Source organism: Phalacrocorax aristotelis, chromosome 7 (genome assembly GCF_949628215.1).
Source record: "Phalacrocorax aristotelis chromosome 7, bGulAri2.1, whole genome shotgun sequence".
Taxonomy (NCBI): Eukaryota; Metazoa; Chordata; class Aves; order Suliformes; family Phalacrocoracidae; genus Phalacrocorax; species Phalacrocorax aristotelis.
In genome coordinates, this window is record NC_134282.1 from 36,077,085 (window position 1) to 36,096,558 (window position 19,474).

General features: G+C 37.6%; 1 protein-coding gene across 4 annotated transcripts in view; it reads right to left on the reverse strand.

Annotated features, from left to right (window-relative positions):
- The window catches only part of TLN2 (talin 2), a 221,548-nt gene that overhangs the window by 94,266 nt on the left and 107,808 nt on the right, over window positions 1-19,474 (reverse strand). For all 4 annotated transcript variants that reach the window (XM_075100095.1, XM_075100097.1, XM_075100094.1 and 1 more), the window contains 9 exons: window positions 18,872-18,969; window positions 18,085-18,214; window positions 16,443-16,595; window positions 13,534-13,676; window positions 11,912-12,039; window positions 6,642-6,705; window positions 4,368-4,472; window positions 2,364-2,519; window positions 1,372-1,473 (listed from right to left, as the gene is read on the reverse strand). In XM_075100095.1, the coding sequence (XP_074956196.1) occupies window positions 1,372-1,473; window positions 2,364-2,519; window positions 4,368-4,472; window positions 6,642-6,705; window positions 11,912-12,039; window positions 13,534-13,676; window positions 16,443-16,595; window positions 18,085-18,214; window positions 18,872-18,969 (1,079 nt within the window). The remainder of the gene's footprint in view (window positions 1-1,371; window positions 1,474-2,363; window positions 2,520-4,367; window positions 4,473-6,641; window positions 6,706-11,911; window positions 12,040-13,533; window positions 13,677-16,442; window positions 16,596-18,084; window positions 18,215-18,871; window positions 18,970-19,474) is intronic.

Sequence of the window (19,474 nt, forward strand, 5' to 3'; positions counted from 1 at the left end):
TTAACATTATACAACTGAGAGTGATAAACCATACTTTGAGGCATGCATCACAGAGACAACTTGGGCTTGACAACTGAAAATTGCACGGTTCTCATATACATCATGAAGCATCATGCTTGTTTATTACTTAACCTGTTCTTAATTCATTCCTTTTAAAACTGGCTGTGTCAGCAGACTGTAAAGAAGAAATCAAAGGACTGGAAGGGAGTGGAAATAGACACATCTGTATTCTATCAAGACAGAAAGGCTGCTTTCATTTGGCATTAGAAAGCAACGCTACTTTTGAAGCTTAAGAGCTAGAATCAAGTTTTAAACCATCTATAGAAACCTGCACCTTATTTAAGATATATTAAATCTGAGACTTACAGCCTCAGAGGAAAAGGTTCTGGCATCTGAATGAATTCTGGCAATCCTCCTCAACCTCTGATTTCATAACATTTGATGTTACATCCTACATTGTTCGCATGAACAAAGGCAATAAATTCTCCTCAGCTGCTTAGCTTTTGTAATTTTTTTACTATTAAAACCTATTACAGCAAATAATGATGTAGTTTGGTTGAACCTTAATAAAGTAAAAATTTGTCAAGCAGCAACTAGTGCTATTTGCCTAGACTACATGCTTAGAGTATGACCATTCAGCTCCGTGTTCGTTGGCAAACAGGTATTTTTTGCTGTTGCGCTTATCTACTTGAATATTTTGAATGCTAGAGATGCATATCAGCCTCTCCTCTCCCCTGCCAAGCACACTGCATAAAACCAAGTTTCAACACAGCCTAGCCTCTTCACAAACACGGTTTTTATCCCTCTGCATAAGTGAGATGTAAGTCTTGCTTAACTGATCACAGTATTTTTTAAGCAATATAATGATTTTTAACTTTTTTTTTCTTTTAGTTTTGCAAAAAAACTTTCTCTGCTTTGATGTATTATACACCGGAGCTGCTGGTCAACTATTGTGTAGTCCTTAACGTAGTTTTAAATACTGCTTCCATGGGATCATGTTTTCCCACTTGATTCACCACTATGGTCCACAGTTTAAAATCCATAGTTGAAGCTTTAAGCTCTTCTCTGCATACACCCTCATAGCCAGCAGTTCACCTTCCAGACAGAAAAAACAAAGCCCAAGCATGCTGTACTGAGCCTGACACATACTACCCCTAGAGTTAACAGCCCCGATATTTTCCAGAAGCACTCATTTAAGTTAAACAGAAAGAGCTTATATTACTTAAAGGTAAAAGTTAGTAACATCAAAACATAAGATACAACACTGACTTCATGAGAGAAAGAAAACTGCAGCTTGCACACATTTGAGCTTTTGCACTGCTGACAGCAATTTTTACTGTGTTTTTACTACATGTCATCTTAATACTATACCTTCTTTAGGATGATATCAATGTAACCTGCAATTAATTGAGAGATCTGTTCTCCTTCAGTGGTCTGTACTGAGTAATAGCTTTCCTGATATTCACCAAAATCCTGAAGGAAAAAGAGGGGGCGGGGAGGGAAATTTCTTTGAAAATTGAAAGTAATAAAGAAATGATACCAAATATGAGTGAGATAATTCAAATTTCAAGATTATTTTTATAGACATTCTATTATACCCAACAGTAAATGAAACTGCTCCAAGATTCTAAACAACTTGATGTGGGGGGTGAGGGGGAGAGGGGAAGGATTCTTTTTATTGCAGCTTAATCACAGACATTTCATAAATTGAAATGCCAGAGGACCTTAGTCTGACTTTATGAGACTCAGTCACTGAAGGATGGAGAAGAGTCTTTGAATTTTATTCTAAAGCATAATCACCCACGGAATTGGAAATTAAAGTGAATATGATCTTTTACCCACTGCCTCTTGCTTTACTACTTTAAACAACATTTTCATATCCAAAACACTCTTGTTGCAGTGGTCTCTTATGGACCAAATAATTACCAAAACATCACATTCATGAAAGTTTTTGAAATCCATAATTATCATATATGTTAATGAATCATCTAGCTTTATGTTCATACCTTGCAAGTCACAAAGTGCGTTATGAATGACAAGCACTGTAAGGATTTAAACAGGTGTGAATAATGATGTTTTCTTAACTGTTTTAGTGGCTTGGCACAGAACAGATCTAAACAGTGTTTTTTGAAAGGATTTAAACAGTTCTTTCAGAAAACTGGTCTGTCTAGAAACATCGAAATACAGATTTTCCCTAGGCACAATATGGGCCAGTTTATTAGTTTAGGACTCAGTAACTCTATATAATACTAGAAAATTACAGATAGAAGTTGCGTTAACTAAACTGTTCTGAGTATGACTCCATCTTCCTTTCTCCTTGCCACATAGATTCCTCTTCTTCTGAATATATACGAAAAGATTACCAGAGTGAAGCTTTTAGGTGAGGCAGCCCAGCGTTTCACAGTTGTCAGTGGCCATTCCTGCAACACTTCCTTGGTCTTCTCATCCACACGCATCACTGAGTCTTTGGTGACACCCAGCAAACGAGGAACCAGCTTGTTTTTGCCTTTCATTTTTTCCTATAACAAGGTGTGAAATATTGTTTTTCATTCAAATGGAGCTTGCCGTATGGGAAGAGAAAAGCGTGATGGAATATACTGATAAAGAGAAGCAACTGGCATGCAGATGAGGACAATTTAAAAGTCCAGGCTCAGTTTGTCTGGTCACAGACAGTGATTTTCAAGCAATGCAGTAACATTAAGAAGCTCTGGTCTTCACTATGCTGTTCAAAAGACACTCCCTCTTTTCCCTTCTCCAGGAAACAGAAGCATTTTTAGGGACTGTGCTAACAAATCTTTGGAAGTTACTTTAAAAAAAAATTATGGCAGTCCTAGACACAAGATTTCCTCTGTAAAACCATACTAGAGAAGCTGAATAAGAAACTGGCATCAGGAGGACTAAGAAGTTAGGTTGCCCTCACTACTTCTCTCTAAAACTTCTGGAGAGGTAAAGGAAAGGAAGGCCCATTGGGGTTGACAATTAGGCAAGATCAGCCATAATTTGCCCCACATTTTGGATTTAGTTGTCTTACTTATTTTCAGTTCATGAGAACATCCTAACCCATGCAAATATCACAAGGGGGCTGCCAACTGATGTCTCCGTATTTGTTGGACATTCTGCCTCTTTGGTTTTCCAAGGTTGTGGAGCATATGCCCAAGCTAACAATTTGCTACATGAAATCCACCATAAAACAGAAATGAATCCACATGTCCCATTCCCTTGAATTTAGGTAGGCTGCAAAAAATCAATTCTTATTTACACAGTAGGTCATTTGACAGACTTATAAAAAAACTTATTCCTTCCAACAGAAGTTTCATGACATGGTTACTTGATTCAGTTACTGTTTGCTTTAAGCTATGACAAAATAAAGCAAGACATTAATGAAAAATACAAAGATATTTTTACATTTTACCATATAGGTCAGCTACATTGTATTAACAAATCCCTACTGAATTAGCAGCTTGCTCTAAACATGCACGCATGTTAGTTTTAATTCTTTAGTTACTGAAAACTGCACACCCTAACTTTAGCATAGCTTTTAATACACAACTTAGCTCAACAGCTCCATTAGAGAGTTGAGACTCCGTTCACCATCAATGCCTAACAAGACATTTTGCCTTAAAGGAAGCAAGACAAGGTAATTCTTTCAGAGCATACTGTATATTATCCTCTGCACGTTTTCCATTTTATTTTCATCTTCTGTCTGCTTCACTAGAATTTGTAGATGACTAAGTACTTCAGGAAATTACAACCTATTGATATTCAGCTACCTACAAAGATTCTGTACTGTAACTGTGGGAACCTAAGAATGAAAACATTTGCCTAAGTTTAGCCTCCTTTCCATTCTATGTCAGCAGTTACTGAATACTCAAGCACTAATGCTTCAGTCCTGTTTTCACAGCAGAATGTCACATCTTGGTACTAGAATGTTTCAACAGCCTGAAGACCATGACCTGTTCTACTGTAAGTATTAAGAGAAATTAATCATGTAGCTGATGAAGTTGCTTTTCAAATGCAGTTTTTCAGCATGCAATTCATGCTATCATTAAACTTCTACACAGGAACAAGTTACGAGTTCTTTGTCAATGTTTTTCTGAACACAGTACTTTGTTGGTAATCAAAAGAAAAAAGAAAAAAACTGTCTATTTAAAGAAACTAAATCATGACAGACTCGACTTTTTTTCCTGGAAGCAGTATGACAAGGATCGAAACTGAAATTATAATTCTGTCCCATGTAGTAATTTACACTTTTTTCCAAATGCTACTTTCAGGAAGAAGGCTGAAAACATCTTTGTCCTTTGCGTAGTGCAGAATCTGAGGTAATACATAACCAACCATACAATTATGGTCAACAAGATCTACATTACCTTAACAAGAAAAAATGACACTCCGTAAGTCCGCAGGGAACGGGCTAGCTTCACATACTTCACTTTGGCTTCTATTTCAGTCATCTCACCACAGTTTTTGTGCTCCTGTAATGAGAGTTCAGTATCACACTTAGGCACACTTAGGCAGAAACTATGCTTTCTGGAAATAAACGAACAAAAAAAAGGGTAGACCTTTTATCTATTTAATGTTTGATTAACAATCATTACAATTTGAAAGAATACCATCTAGATATGTTAGTAGAACTGTATGCTGTAACTACTCAGATCAGAGAACATAAATGAACTATGCAAATGGAACACTCCTCTTTCACCATCATCCACTCTATCTGTGCCTCAGATCGAGCACATTCAAATCACTTCTGAAACAGTTTAAAATTCTAGGCATTGCTGCTATTTGACACCATTAAGTTCCATACAATTAACGCCTCTTTACTTGGCTTTTTAAAATAATTTAAAAGTCACACACCCATATTTTTTTCCAGGAACATACTATTTATTCCTGCTTTGTGCCCAACACTTCTGATTCATGAAAGCCTCACACCTTGTAATTGACCATTTCTCATCTCTTGCAGGTATTTCCAGTGGGCTTTTTTTGCCAGTTACACCATTATCGACAATTTTTTCATCGAAAAGACTTCTACAGGTGAGGAAGAAGCAATGACTCTTCTAAATTGTTCATCCTGAAATACTTATCCAGGTGTGTCTTGTAACTTAATTTCTATTCATTATTTAAACAATTTACACATTAGTAAACTTCATTACCTGTAAGTAATGACAACTACCAATATTATCTATTCAAACTTCATCTCAACATCTGCTCTCCTACCGCGGACCTTTCTGCTGAAAATCCTATCTCAATGTCTTGCTATTTAAATACCATTTGTGAGAATTCCTATCACACCCCATCTACCCCTCACATTCTTCTGGACTGCTGGTTGCCACCTCTTTCATGCTGACTGATGGCAGCAGGGGAAGCACCAAGAACATGGGAAACACTTTCCTACTCCAGTTTAAGTTACCATCTTGACAATGTTCCACAGAGCAGCACTGGGAAGAGCAACCGCAACTCCCAAAACCCTTTTGAATCCCAAGGACACAGGCTGATCATATCTGTCAAGTTTAGCACAGAGAAAAACAACCAGGATCCCAAAAGAGCCAAAAGTGGCCATTGCAGATGGTGTATCAGGTGAAAACCACCTGCCAAACTCAAGAATTTTATAACACAGAGAAACAGTTGATTTTTTCAGAAAGACAGCTTGCTTGTTCTACCTTGCTGTTGTATCTTTGCCCAGAATCAGTGCCCTCACTGATGAGTTTCTTGTCCATGCACTGAAGTATGTAATGATTGAAACTACTCATAGATTATATTTGACATGGGCAAAAATCACATGCTATGAATAGCATGATAGTGATACTCAGAAGCGAATGAATCTTTTTTTTTTTTTGCTTAAACTGCAACAACACTGCCACTACCTAAAGGTATACAGAAGAGCATTAGACACCCTCATCTATGAGGAAGTACTACAAACTCCAGATAGAACAAACTTACTAAGTTACATAATTCCTAGACTGGGAGTGTAATAGAAATAAGAAAGTATGTGACCTGTTCCTGCTCTTCAACTTGTCTCCCAAGCTGAGATCACAGACCACAATATGTCCTTCCAGAAACCCTATGACTTGATTCCAGCTGTTGACCTCAGAATTTTTCCACTTACATTGTATCATCAAACTTGTACTTCAGTAGGCATAGATATTTAGTGCATCTATAGTACTCAAACTGAGACTACTTCCAACGGTACCACTACATTTTATACTCAACTGCTTCAGTCTTTTACAACTGTGTGACTCCCAGACACATCACGAAACTCAAGCACTAACTAGCAGAACTCCATATTACTTGAAGCTCATGCTTGAGTAATGAAGGCCTGAAATTAAAACTGGTTTTCCTAAATGTGCTTCCATTTTAGTACAAATACACATCCTTACATTTCAATGCAACCGAGAAAAAGGTCTTAAGAACATTGAATATTCACTCTCTCCCCTTCAAAAAGTACAGTGAATAATCATCAATAAAGAAAAAAGGATCAGGACAATAAATCTGCTGAAGAAAGAAAAGAAAAGCTGTCAGACTCTTTACACTTGATTTTCTGATAGTTATATAATTCAAGTACATACAGTACATACACCTGTGAAAGCTTGTATTTATCTTATAAAGGAAGTGAAACTATAGTAGGTTTTCAGCCTCACAATTACCTGAAATATTCTCTTTTCAGCCCCTCTTTGTTTGGTATATTCTTTAGGCAGGAATTCTTTTAGGCTAGAAAAAAAAATCCATAGTTAATGATGCCTTTGTGAAGAAGGATGCTTTCCATGCTCCTTTATTGGCATTAATTCCCCCAAACTTCTTAAAATGGGAATAAAATACCTATACAATGAAACAAAACTCTGGCTAAGTAGGGCAAGAGCAAGAGGATACTTTGCATAATTAGGTAAAAAATTTAGGTAGATCCCCATATAATACCTCTTTGTGTTTTGAAAAGTCATAAAAAGTAAATAATAGCTGGGGCACTTTCCACTCAAACTATGTGATGTCTCTCAGCAGCTCAGAGGCTTCACAACTAAATCCAAATATACTCATTGTAATCTGGGGGAAGAAGGGACATCAAAGTTTGAGCCAGCTCTGTGTCTGAGTTCAGACATTGCTATTACTTTCCAGTAGCACTTTGATTTACTGACATGCAGGACCAAGTCCTTCCTTTGTGTCTTCCAAGAAATGTTAGAACACCAGTATTTTACTGAAAAACTGCAAGGACATTTAGGTGGATACTTAATACCAGTCACTACCTCAAAAACAAAGTCATAAATAACCAGTCCTACTTTCTGTAGCACTCAGATACTAAGCATCTCAGAATACAAAGTAAACTAAACAAGTTTAGCCTTCATGACAGTTTAGTCAGAAAGAATCTTTAAAAACCTTACCTGTACCTCCTTGCTGTACAATAAAATACGCCCTTTTTCAGCCAAACATCACCCCGACTTGAAGACATATCAACATTATGCTTTAACAAACATCAGTTCTTTTCTGGATTGCACCTTCCCATCCAGAATACCCTACTCTGATGAAACTATGTCATATATTCAACAATTCATTTTCAGTCTGAAGAAACTTCAAAAAATTGTTTCTAAGGATGCCCCCTGTTTTGGACTATTAAGAATCACAGAAAAAGTATGACTGGAGAATCTCCTCCTCATTTTAATTTAGTCAATAAGCAAGCACACTATTAACACAGAAAGCTAGAACTACCTACTAACATGTTACAAGTTTTGAGTTACACGTTTTGAGAAGGATGGATTTTTTTTAAACAAGATTGGCAAAAAATTTCCTTGGCTGTTCAGTGGGGGGTTTGGTTTTTTTGGGTGGTGGGTGTTCGTGGGGTTTTTTTTTGTTTAGTGTGCTTATTTTGCTTTTGTTTTTAAACAGAAAAGCCTGCCATTGCAGACAACAAACAAAATATCTCAATAGACTAAATCAGTACTTTGTGCTTTCTTCAAAAATACTATTCAGAAGTGAGATAATTAATTTTGTTCTTTCCATGAAGCTCTAGCAATATAAATCAAAGTAATAACAACTGTCCTTGCTAATCTTTCTTCCAATGCTCCAGTAGTTACATCTCACTAATACATGATGATGATGAAATCTCTTCTCAGGACTTATTTACAGAGGCATATCATGGGGTAATGAAGGCTGGAGAGCAAAATTAATTTTGTAGGTAAGGACTGAATACAGCTTATTATCCTAAAAAGCTGGTGCCTTTATTCTGAAACAACAGGTGCTTTTATACAGAATATTTCTTAGGCTCAGAACTAATTTCCAAGGCAAATGGGGAAAAAAGCCCAACCCAAACCTGACTTAAACCCAGTTTAATTTTGGAAATGGCTTTATATAGAAAAATTATAGTTATCAATGCACTTCCAGTTCCCATCTTTCATTAACTAGAGTTAATTTTCTCTCCTATCCGTATGTAGACAAACTATCAACAGCATTACATTTTTAATCTTGTCTACTTACTTTGTTAACTAATATACACTTTAAGAAGACATTGCTGAGCAAACATTATCTGGAGCTTCTTAAGCAGCAACAGTTAAGAAAACAACTTTGTGCTTTGTCCGCTAAGCACCGATTGTTCTACTCTTGCATGTATAGCTGGCGGTTATATCAGATGCTTTTCCCTTGTATCACTTTCCATTATTTTCCAATCACTAGAAAAGTAATCACCTCAACTGAAAGGGTGAAATGCTAGTTATAAACAGACTGAAATTATTTTAATGCTACCTTTCATCAAGATACTTTCTTTATGATGCAACAAACAATAGTTTCACTTTATTTAGCAGCTTGTTTATTGGAGTTGGCAAAACCACCTGGAATATGTTTTCATTAAGTCTTCTTTAATCTCTTTAATTATACATTATTACAATGTACATTGAACTCAGTTAAAAAAAATCTAATAACAAGCAGTGTTTATTTAACTTCATTTGCTGTGAGTTTGTTCCTACAATTCTTGAAGTTACACACAGGTGCCAACATATTGTTTTTCATTAGCATAAAGGTATATCCAGTGTTCTTGATAAAGACAGTTTAAGACAGTAAAACAGGCTAGATTAAAGAATTGAGCTCACTGGTCACCAAGCGTGCTTGGAAATAAAAAGCAGAAGTGGTAAGTTTTAGCTGCTCCTTTCCTATCTGCATATGAATGGTACAAGTTCTTCATTAGATATTCTCTCAGCAAATTTAAAAACAGTGTACCTCTGTAGGTGCAATGCAAAACTTCAGCTGTATGAGGAAGAGCATGAAGAAGGGCTATTTGCAATTTGATAGTTTAAAAGCTTTCACAGTTTACTTTGGCATGAGCTTCAAGGAAATTCCAACAACCAATAATGAAGAGTTACCAAGATGCAGGCAATAATCTTCATCTGTGCCAAGAATAATTTATCAATGTCAAAAAAGGATACAAAAGATCTCTCTACATAAACATACTGCAGACAAGCAAACTAAACTAAGCTGTTTCAAAACAATGCTATGAAATACTAGTACTACTCTGTTTCATGCTGTTTTCTGTATGAGCTGACAGATTCTCCTTAAGGGAACCTGTGGCACGTTCAGGTTTCAGTGGTGAGTTAACGGACCCCTCTCAAATGTACTTCACATACTGAACTACAGCATACAGTTTATATAAAACATAACTACTTTCATATTTGAAAAGAATGAATGTTCATCCACCAAAAAGTAGGAAATAGTTGGATGAAGCTTTAAAAAAAGCTCAATCTTTTTCAAGAAAAAAAAAACTAAGAAGTTTTTCTGAAAGGACAAGAGATTAATTTTCAGGGAAAAAAAAATATCAGCATTTATCAATACTATATATATTGTTCACAATGAGTCAGGAGCACTGAGCTTCTTTAGACTCACAAAACAAAAGCATAAGCATGAGGCTTCACAAAAAGGCTGTTATGAAGGCTATGTACAGCCAACACTAAATTATGAACATATACACTTGAAATCAGAAGGCAATGACTAGGGACTTTCAGTTCTGGAGTAGGCACCTCTACAGAGGGCAAAAAAAGAATTATTTCTGCATCGGATACCCTTAATTTTATGAAACTGATTATACATGAGGACAGCAAGCTATTACACTTAGTGACCTGCAAGGCTTGATCCTAATACAGTCAAAGCCCATTTAAATGAAAATAAAACAATAGTAAATTCCCTGTAGAAAATAGCAAGGTTCTAAATTTTGGAATTCTGGTTCCAAACGATTTCCACTGGAATAATGTTCTCTTTCTAATGTACAGTTCAGTTATTTATACCTTTCATTCCTATTAGGATGAAAAAAATTAACACACTTTATGTGTGTGATGAGTTATTCTGTGATGGACTTCAAACTATCTAGCATTGCATATGAGGCAGAAATATCAGCCAGCCAGCAGTTTCAGTCCACCTTAAAACACAGTTACTATATGGGAGCTGAAAAAAAAAAAGAAAAAAAATCTTAACATCAAGTAGAACACCTAGAAAACCCTAGAAAAATTTAAGCACTGAACTCTGCACAGCAGTTTGCTTTAAAAATAAAAAACAGCTATTGCTGGGAACACCTAACTCTTGAAATCATTACCATGACACAATTAGCCTGTCATGACGTAATACCCTAATGGTTTGCTGCAGGAACACTTGAGTGAGTGGAGGGAGAAGGGAAGAGTAAGCAGACAATGGACAAATCCCAGAGGAAGATTATTGTATGACTGGTCACAATTCTAGGGAATAAGGAGTACACTGAAGCTATTGTACTAGGTCCCCATAATTCTTAGAGACATCGGTAGGTCTATTAGGAAAGGTTCATGGGCCAATCAGTAGCAGGCAAACAGACAGTACAAAGAAAAGCTGATTATTAATCAGAACTGAAGGATGTTTGTTCACGTGGTTTGTTTGCGTAACTGAACTGCTCCTCCCAGAAAATCTTTCATAAGTGAAGTGTTTCAAACAACCACTGTTGCAGCATTGCATGTTCCAAGGCAAGCCACTATTTTAAAGTGCTTCCCTGAGATACAGTAAACCCCAGACTCAGGCTCACAAAGGAAGTACAAGAGTCAGCACTGAGCACTTGGCCAGTGGAACAGGACAGAAGCCAAATACGCACCCATTGTTTTGTGCATCACATTAAGGAATCTTTGAGCCTCATGTGTAGGCAAGGCTTAATGCACTGTGCAGTAAATAGCTTTCTTTTACCTTCCTACGTTGCTTTCCTCAAACACCAGCCCTCAGTTAATTCTACTGCGGACAAACAAACCAAAACAATCAAAATTGGTAGAAAAATAGGACATCTACATTTCAGTCAAACTGAATTTGCCCTGCCGATAGCAGCAAAGTAAGTATCACAATAAAGGTTAAAGGGTGGGTCACTTGTAAGCAGGATGCCTATCCATGTCTGAAACAAAGAGCACAATTCTAGATCTCCATTCATACAACGTCATGAGAAGGTGAACCTGAACAACTGATTAATGCCACTAAGAAGTTTGGAAAATTTAACCTCTGCACACAGCAGTATTACTTTACTCAAATGACAAAGCATCTTTCCATTCACATACTTTCCTAGCAAATCAAACATCGTGATATATACTAATGTATGCTTAATTTGCACACGGCGTTACTAAATGCAGGCAGAGGTAGACTTCTAAGAACAAAACCCCATTTCTCCCACATCACCAGGTGGTTGGGGAATCCAGCTGCATACTTAACTGGCACCCTGGGGAGAGCTTGTGGCCTCTGTTGTCTAATACGCCACTGACAAAGGTCCTCTCATCAGCTGGGGTTGCTGATTTGTGCAATAAGGCTCCTTTCACAGGGAGACTGCTACAGAAAACACACTAAACCTGAATACCTCTGCTTGGAGTTCTAAAATGCATTTAGTCTGTGACCACTCAACATTAGTTACACTTGAAGTCACCCAAATTTATAAGTTAGAAGTGTTTACTCTAAAAATCCAGGTTTGTGTTTGTGTTCTACATGAGGTCCAAACTGGATCTGTGCTTGAAAGCCTCCAAACTCGCAGGCCTTCTCAAAGGAGACAGGATGGGAGCCATTCAAAATGTCATCACGAGCCTACAGGAGATAAGCAAAGACATGTCAGTGACATCCAAAATAACTATTACATCTCTGAAATTCCTTGAAAGCTTGAACAAAGCCCAGTAATCCAGCAACACACTCTTCTGTCTGAATGTCTGCTATTCCATTCTGGATGTGTTTATGACTAATAAAATAAAAAAGGGCTAGGTTATTTTGTGGTGAATATCTAGAGAGACTTTTTGAAGCTACAATTGTAATAACTTTCTTCAAAAAGAGGACTTGACACCCATTTCCTGCTGTACATGTATATAAAATAAAACATATTTATACACACTTATGTGCATGTACACATATACAGAATACAGATATATATGTGTGTGTACATACACACACGTAAAAACTTATCTACCACCCTGGTTAGCAGGGAAAATGATTTGCATATCTAGTAAGTAAAAACCAGATTACTACTATGGAAATGGCAACAGGAGAAGGCAAACAGCATTTTTCTTCCTTTTGTTTAAATTTAGTGGTCATAGAAGATGATGGATATTATAGCTCTGGCAATAGAAGGCTCATCTATCCATAGACAAAACAATGACAAAGGAGTATCAGCACATACTGTCATAACAGTAGGCTGGAAGAATTATTTAAGTGGCAGAACAACAACTCAGTGTGATACAGTCTTCTAAAATAATTGAAAAATTTAGTGCAGTCTTACAAGCAATGCCATCTTTATCTTTTGCCTCACAGTTTCAAAATGTAATTTAGAGCAATCCTATTTGAATAAGCTGCATATATAACAACTGAACATTCCATTAAACTTTACTTAAAAAACCAACCAAACAAACTTACTTCAACAGAGTGTTTTAAAGCCTAGTTTTTTCAGACTGCATTACAAGCAACTGCACTGGAGCCTTCAGTTAAACAGTATCTTCTGCATAAAACTCTTAGATTTGCTAAGGTAAGTGTAGTACCTCTAACAGTGTGGGGAACCTGTCTAGGTGGACTCCCACCATGTTACATGATAAGGTCCATTTTGAACATGAAGCCTGCCTGTCTTGCGTGCTGTCTGGGTTGAGCCCTGGAAAGTGAGTGCAGAAGCAGCTCTCTCACTGATCAAGGAGAGGAGAAAAGAGATGAGAAGCAGAAAGCTGTTTGCAAGACTAACTTGAGCGTCCATATTACAGAGAAAGCACCACCTATAGAAGAGAACGGGGAGAAGAACTAAAAAGAACTTAAAAGACTACAGACATTCATTAATTTTAAGGAAACCAGGAGAACTACTTGAAAGTCAGTGGATTTTTTGGTTGAGTGTCCATTACTCAGGTGAAAGTATTTGATTAAAAAGAATCAGTAAAGCATCTGTACTATCACATGTTCTTGGAGGGAGAGACAAAAAAGGACAATTAAAGCACATCCAAAACTGGAATTCTAGAAGATTGAATATTTCCGCAAAAGCATTTTTCTAATTAACCTACACAAGTTTCCTCAGACAAGGTAGAACCTGTACTTCTGGTCCACATACTGTACCTGAACATAAAGCAAATTAAGTTGAACAGGATCTCTTGAATCTACGTTCTGGTCTGAATAAAAGAACTTTCGTCTCAACAGTAGCGTTTCATTTTCATCAACTCCTTGCTCTCTAAACGTTCGGCTGTGATCTAGCCAATTTACTGTAACAGAACCACAGACATGCACAGGGTTAAATATGCAGTGTTGCCAGTGTTAATAGCTGTTCTGAAAATCATGTGATAATTGGCATATCCACTGGAGGGGAAACTGCAAAAAAATGTTGCTTTCATTTCTGTCTCTAGTCATCAGTGTGGACAGTTGCTACAAATGGGAACCAAAGAACAGCACTGCTGAGAAACAAGAATTTACTACAGCATAAAAGATGATTAATATTGTTGAAGAAACAACTATAATAGCTTCTTGCAAAATTACTTAAAAGTTTACCACATTTTCCCCCTAAAACCAATTGTTCTGCTTACTTTTCTTATCCCTGATACGTTTTAAAACATCTTCCTGCCAGTCACTGTTACTCTTAGTGAGTTAATGTAAAACAGAAAAAAATGGTTCTCATGACTTTACACATAAAATGAATCAAATAATGTCTTAGTTCTTTGGTAAGCTCCATTGCTTTCGGAAGAAGGGGCAGGTAACAAATGAAGAGTAATGAGACCTCGTTAGGTCTTGCAGAGAGAAAATTAGGTAAGCAAAACCCTAGCTAGAAATTAACCTGGTCACTGCTGTAGGGGATAACAAAAAATGTTTTTACAAATACATCAACAACAAAAAGAGAATCTCCATCCTCTATTGGACGCAGAGGGGAACACTGCAACTGAGGATGAGGAAAAGGCTGAGGTACTAAATGCCTTTTTTGCCTCAGTCTTTAACAGAAAGACCAGTTATCCCCAAGGTATTCAGCCCCTGGATCTGGAAGGCAGAGATGGATCACAGAATAAACCCTCTATAATCCAGGAGGAAGCAGTTTACAACCTGCTGCTCCACCTGGTCACTGACACGTCTATGGGGCCAGATGGGATCCACCAGAGAGTATTGAGGGAGCTGGCAGAGGAGCTCATCAGGCCACTCTCCATCATTTACCAGCAGTCCTGGGTAACAGGGCAGGTCCCAGAAGACTGGAGGCTTGCCAATGTGAAGCCCATCTACAAGGGCCAGAAGGAGGATCCAGGGAACTACAGGCCTGTCAGCTTGACTTCGGTACTGAGGAAGGTTATGGAGTGGTTCGTCTTGAGTGAGCTCAACATGCATCTGCAGGACAACAGGGGATCAGGCCCAGCCAGCATGGCTTCATGAAAGGCAGGTCCTGCCCGACCAACCTGACCTCTTTCTATGACAGGGTGACCTGCGTAGTGGATGAGGGAAAGGCTGTGCATGTTGTCTGCCTGGACTTTAGCAAAGCCTTTGATACTGTCTCCCACAGCATCCTCCTAGAGAAGCTGGCGGCGCATGGCTTGGACAGGTGCACTCTTCCCTGGTTAAAAAACTGGCTGGATGGCCAAGCCCAGAGAGTTGTGGTGAACGGAGCTAAATCCAGTTGGTGGCTGGTCACGAGCAGGGTTCCCAGGGCTCAGTGTTGGGGCCAGCCTTATTTAATATCTTTATCAATGATCTGGATGAGAGGATCGAGTGCACCCTCAGTAAGTTTGCACATGACACCAAGTTGGGTGGGAATGTTGATCTGCTTCAGGGAAGGAAGGCTCTACAGAGGGACCTGGACAGGCTGTATCGATGGGCCAAGGCCAACTGTACGGGGTTCAAGAAGGCTAAGTGTCCAGTCTTGCACTTTGGTCACAAAAACCCCATGCAACGTTACAGGCTTGGGGAAGAGTGGCTGGAGAGCTGCACGGTGGAGAAGAACCTGGGGGTATGGGTTGACAGATGGCTGAATATGAGCCAGCAGTGTGCCCAGGTGGCCAAGAAGGGCAACAGCAACCTGGCTTGTATCAGGAATAGTGTGGGCAGCAGGAATAGGGAAGTGATTGTGCCCCTGTACTCAACACTGGTGAGGTCACACCTTGAACACTGTGTGCAGTTTTGGGTCCCTCAGTACAAGAAGGACATTGAGTTGCTGGAGCATGTCCATAAAAGGACAACAAAGCTGGTGAAGGGTCTGGAGAGCAGGTCTTATGAGGAGAGGCTGAGGGAGCTGGGGTTGTTTAGCCTGGAGAAGAGGAGGCTGGGGGGACACATTATTGCTCTCTACAGCTACCTGAAAGGAGGTTGTAGTGAGGTGGGTGTTGATCTCTTATCCCAGGTCACTAGTGATAGAATGAGAGGAAACGGCTTCAAGCTGCATCAGGAGAGGTTTAGATTGGATACTAGGAAAAAATTCTTCACTGAAAGAGTGGTCAGGCATTGGAACAGGCTACCCAGAGAGGTAGTAGAGTCACCACCCCTGGGGGTATTTAAAAGATGTGTAGATGCGGCACTTCAGGGCATGGTTTAGGAGTCATGGTAGTTTTGGGTTGACGGTTGGACTTGAGGATCCTAGAGGTCTTTTCTAACCTTAGTGACTCTATGGTTCTATGATTTACACTTAAAATTCATACCTTCAAAGACAAAACTACCTTTTGATGGCTTTTAGTAGGCATCAGTAGTTAAATATCCAACTTTAATGAGGGAAGATAATGGTCATTATGGAAATGACCCTTCACACTTAAGTCATAACTCTCCTATCAAAAAAAGTAACAAAAAACCACTTTAAAAAGTCTGCTATCTCTCATAGCTAGAGGCAACATCTTGTCCATTTAACTAATTTTAAAAATTAGTCAATACTAGACAACGTTATATATAAACAAATGCAAAATATAGGTACACACTGAAGATGCTAAAAATGCATTCCTGTATGGTTTTCTTGCACTATAGTGTGGAAAGATACTCAGCAAAGAATTATCCTGGAATATACTACTCACAGTCATCATCGGTATGAAGCTTCGCCTTCAGTTTTTCCATTTTTCTTTCATCACGCAACAATGTCCTATCTTTCTTAAGTGTTCCTGTACTCTCCTCTTTTTTCTCTTCAATGCTCTCCTGGATTAAGGAATATTCCTCATAATTTGTTATTCCTGGAATTATAAATAAATCCAGTGTTTGTAACAATAAAAGATAATATGTTTTAGGATGGATGAAATATTCTTTCCCATATATTAATACACCAATGACTAATTTCAAGTAAAGATATTCTAGTTGAAATGCTAAAACAGTGTATGGGGAAGGAGATCCCAATAACAATCAATAACTTCTACATTCAAGGCATCTCTGCAATATCCAGCATTAGCCTTGAAATACATCATTCCTTCATCATATGCTACATTTGCCACTTTCAGAAAGATACCTAGGGTTTTCTTTGTTATCTACCAAGACAAACTGCCAGGTTAAAAACATGATGGAATTTAAAATAGCAGTAAATTCCAGAATGCAGACACAGCACAGTAAATTCCTTTCATAGATACCTACAATTGCTTCCTGAGAACTGAGTAATTTCAGATTGCCCATGATGTGTAGAAGAAATGTGGCAGTGCAGACTGAGGAACAGAAACCAAGTGAATCATATATGTTATAGTTTGTTTTGGTTTGGTTTGGTTTTTTTTAAAAAACTCAACTCTTCCTATGAATTTTACATGAAACAATCAAAAATCACTTCACAACATTTAGCATATGTGCTCAGCTGCTCTCATTTCCTTGTTCTGCTTGGTTTTTTCCACTGTTTGGTAAAGTATATTTATGTTATACTTGAAAGCAAATTAAATGCTCACCTACATGACCACATTCGTGAAAATAAATTAAACTAATTTTTCAAGTAAATTAGTTATAGCATGTTAGAATCCAGCACAGAAACACTCAAACAAAATTGAAATGGATTAATTTAATTTTAGCTGAATTTACTTTCCAGGTAAATTAATCTAAACCAAATTAAGGCCACTTTAATTGTAAACAAGAATTAAGCAAGGGTTTAAGATGGTTGAAACTAATCCATGTTGGATGCATGTTTATAATTAAATATTAATTAGTTTTCAAAAATGTCTGTTTTATATAAATACAAAGACAGACTATAACCAATATGACACATTTTTGACCAGCTGCTCTGGATGGCTTCCATAGGTTGTTTCACAAATTATATGGTACTGTGATCAGCTCTTAATCGTAACAACTTAGAGCCCTATGTTTAGGTATATTTTAATGTTAACAGTATTTATCTTTTGTCTCATTAAAATTAAGTATAAATTTAGTTCTAATTCTCTACCACATAGCAGGGAAGTGCATGTAAAAGGTAACATACAATAAAAAAAATTATAACTATACTTTCAGATAACTTTGTGTCTTCAACTGCTAAATACTGAAGTTTAAGCATATAGCTAAGTCTCTACTGGCTTTCATAAAACCCGGATAACAGATTTCGAAACAGTGTTTGCTAAAGGTTAACTGATAACAAACCTAAACATTTTTTAACATATGTGCCATTTTCTAGCCAATAATACAGGTAACATCCTAAAAATCAAGATGCAAATATGGCAGAAAAACAAATTCTTAAGTATGTGGGTCCCAAAATCTTACCTATCCTGCTGCAAATGGTAACCAGCAATTCACCAACTGTTTTAGAATCATCCACCATGACTGTTTTCACTGAACCATCCAACATACGTATTTTCTGAGGTCTCTGTTTCTTTTTGTACTCCAATATATCCTAGGAAGTAAACAATACTGTTTCTAAATGCTTCTGGAAGCCACTGCAAGCCAACCCACTAACTTAGATGCCTAAACCAGGACTCCCTCCCCACCCCCAAGTTGGAGTTTTCCTTTGTTATAGTACAGGCAAACTTATTTGTGTAACAACCTTGAGAAGTGACTACTTTTAGTTCCGTCAATGTCATTTTTCAAGAACATGTCCTAACTGGCAAGACCAAAACCTTAGACAGGGCAGGACAGACCAAAGTACCTTTGTGCTGCAAAAGACTAGTTTAGAATTTAAAAAGGATAGCAATGCATTGTAGTTGTAAGCAAGCTGGCCATAATGTGAGCAAGTATGACTTCATCATCTTTAGGATACAAGAAACCTACACTATAATGCAAGGTCACCTCAAATGTAAAGCTTATTACAAAACCTTTTATCTTTCTGTTAGTCATTCTGTGAAGACACCTTTGGCCACAGTAGCTCACAGTCACAACCAGATGAAGGAAAAAAACTGACTACTGAGGCACAGCAAGGAAGAGAAGTGGGCCAATTTCAGGAACAGACTCAAGACCCTCCTACCGCTCCAAATGCTAAACATTCTTCTTGCTACTGGGGAAACAAGTTTTCTAAAAATGTCTTGATGAAAGAAGCAACAGACTAGCACCATACCCCATTTCTCAGCATGTAATAATCCAGCGTTCTTCCAGCCTCCAGCCATATACCTTTTCGAGGATCTTCATCTGACAAGAACAATCCATAGTCAGAGGCTGTGGAACAGAAGAGACAGAGACTCATTGAAAAACATCAAGCCTAATAAAGCCAACAGATTTTATACAAGGTTATTCAGCTTCAGGGATAAGCTTCCATTACACTTACCACTCGTTCTTAATGAACTTGGATTGAAATTTTTTTCTGTGCTTCAGAAAATATTTAGCTTAGCAGCTGATAAGCAGGGTACATAAGGCTTTATAGAGGACTTGAAGAAAAGCTTAATTAAGCAAGAACATGTCACATCTACTGTGTAATTTGTATTATGTTTGTAATTAATTCTCTTCAAGGTGACCTTTTTTTAAATGCTCATAGGCTTTGGAATTGACTAACAAAAAATGTTTGGGCTTAAACATAGTATACTATTTCAAGCAGTAGTTCTATTTAAAAAAATACATATATAGTTTGTTTTCAACCTTTCACATATTGTTTTTATGCTAAACTTTGGAATCTTTTTGGTAGATGATTCAGGCTTAAGCATTCAAAAAAATACAAGGCTTCTAG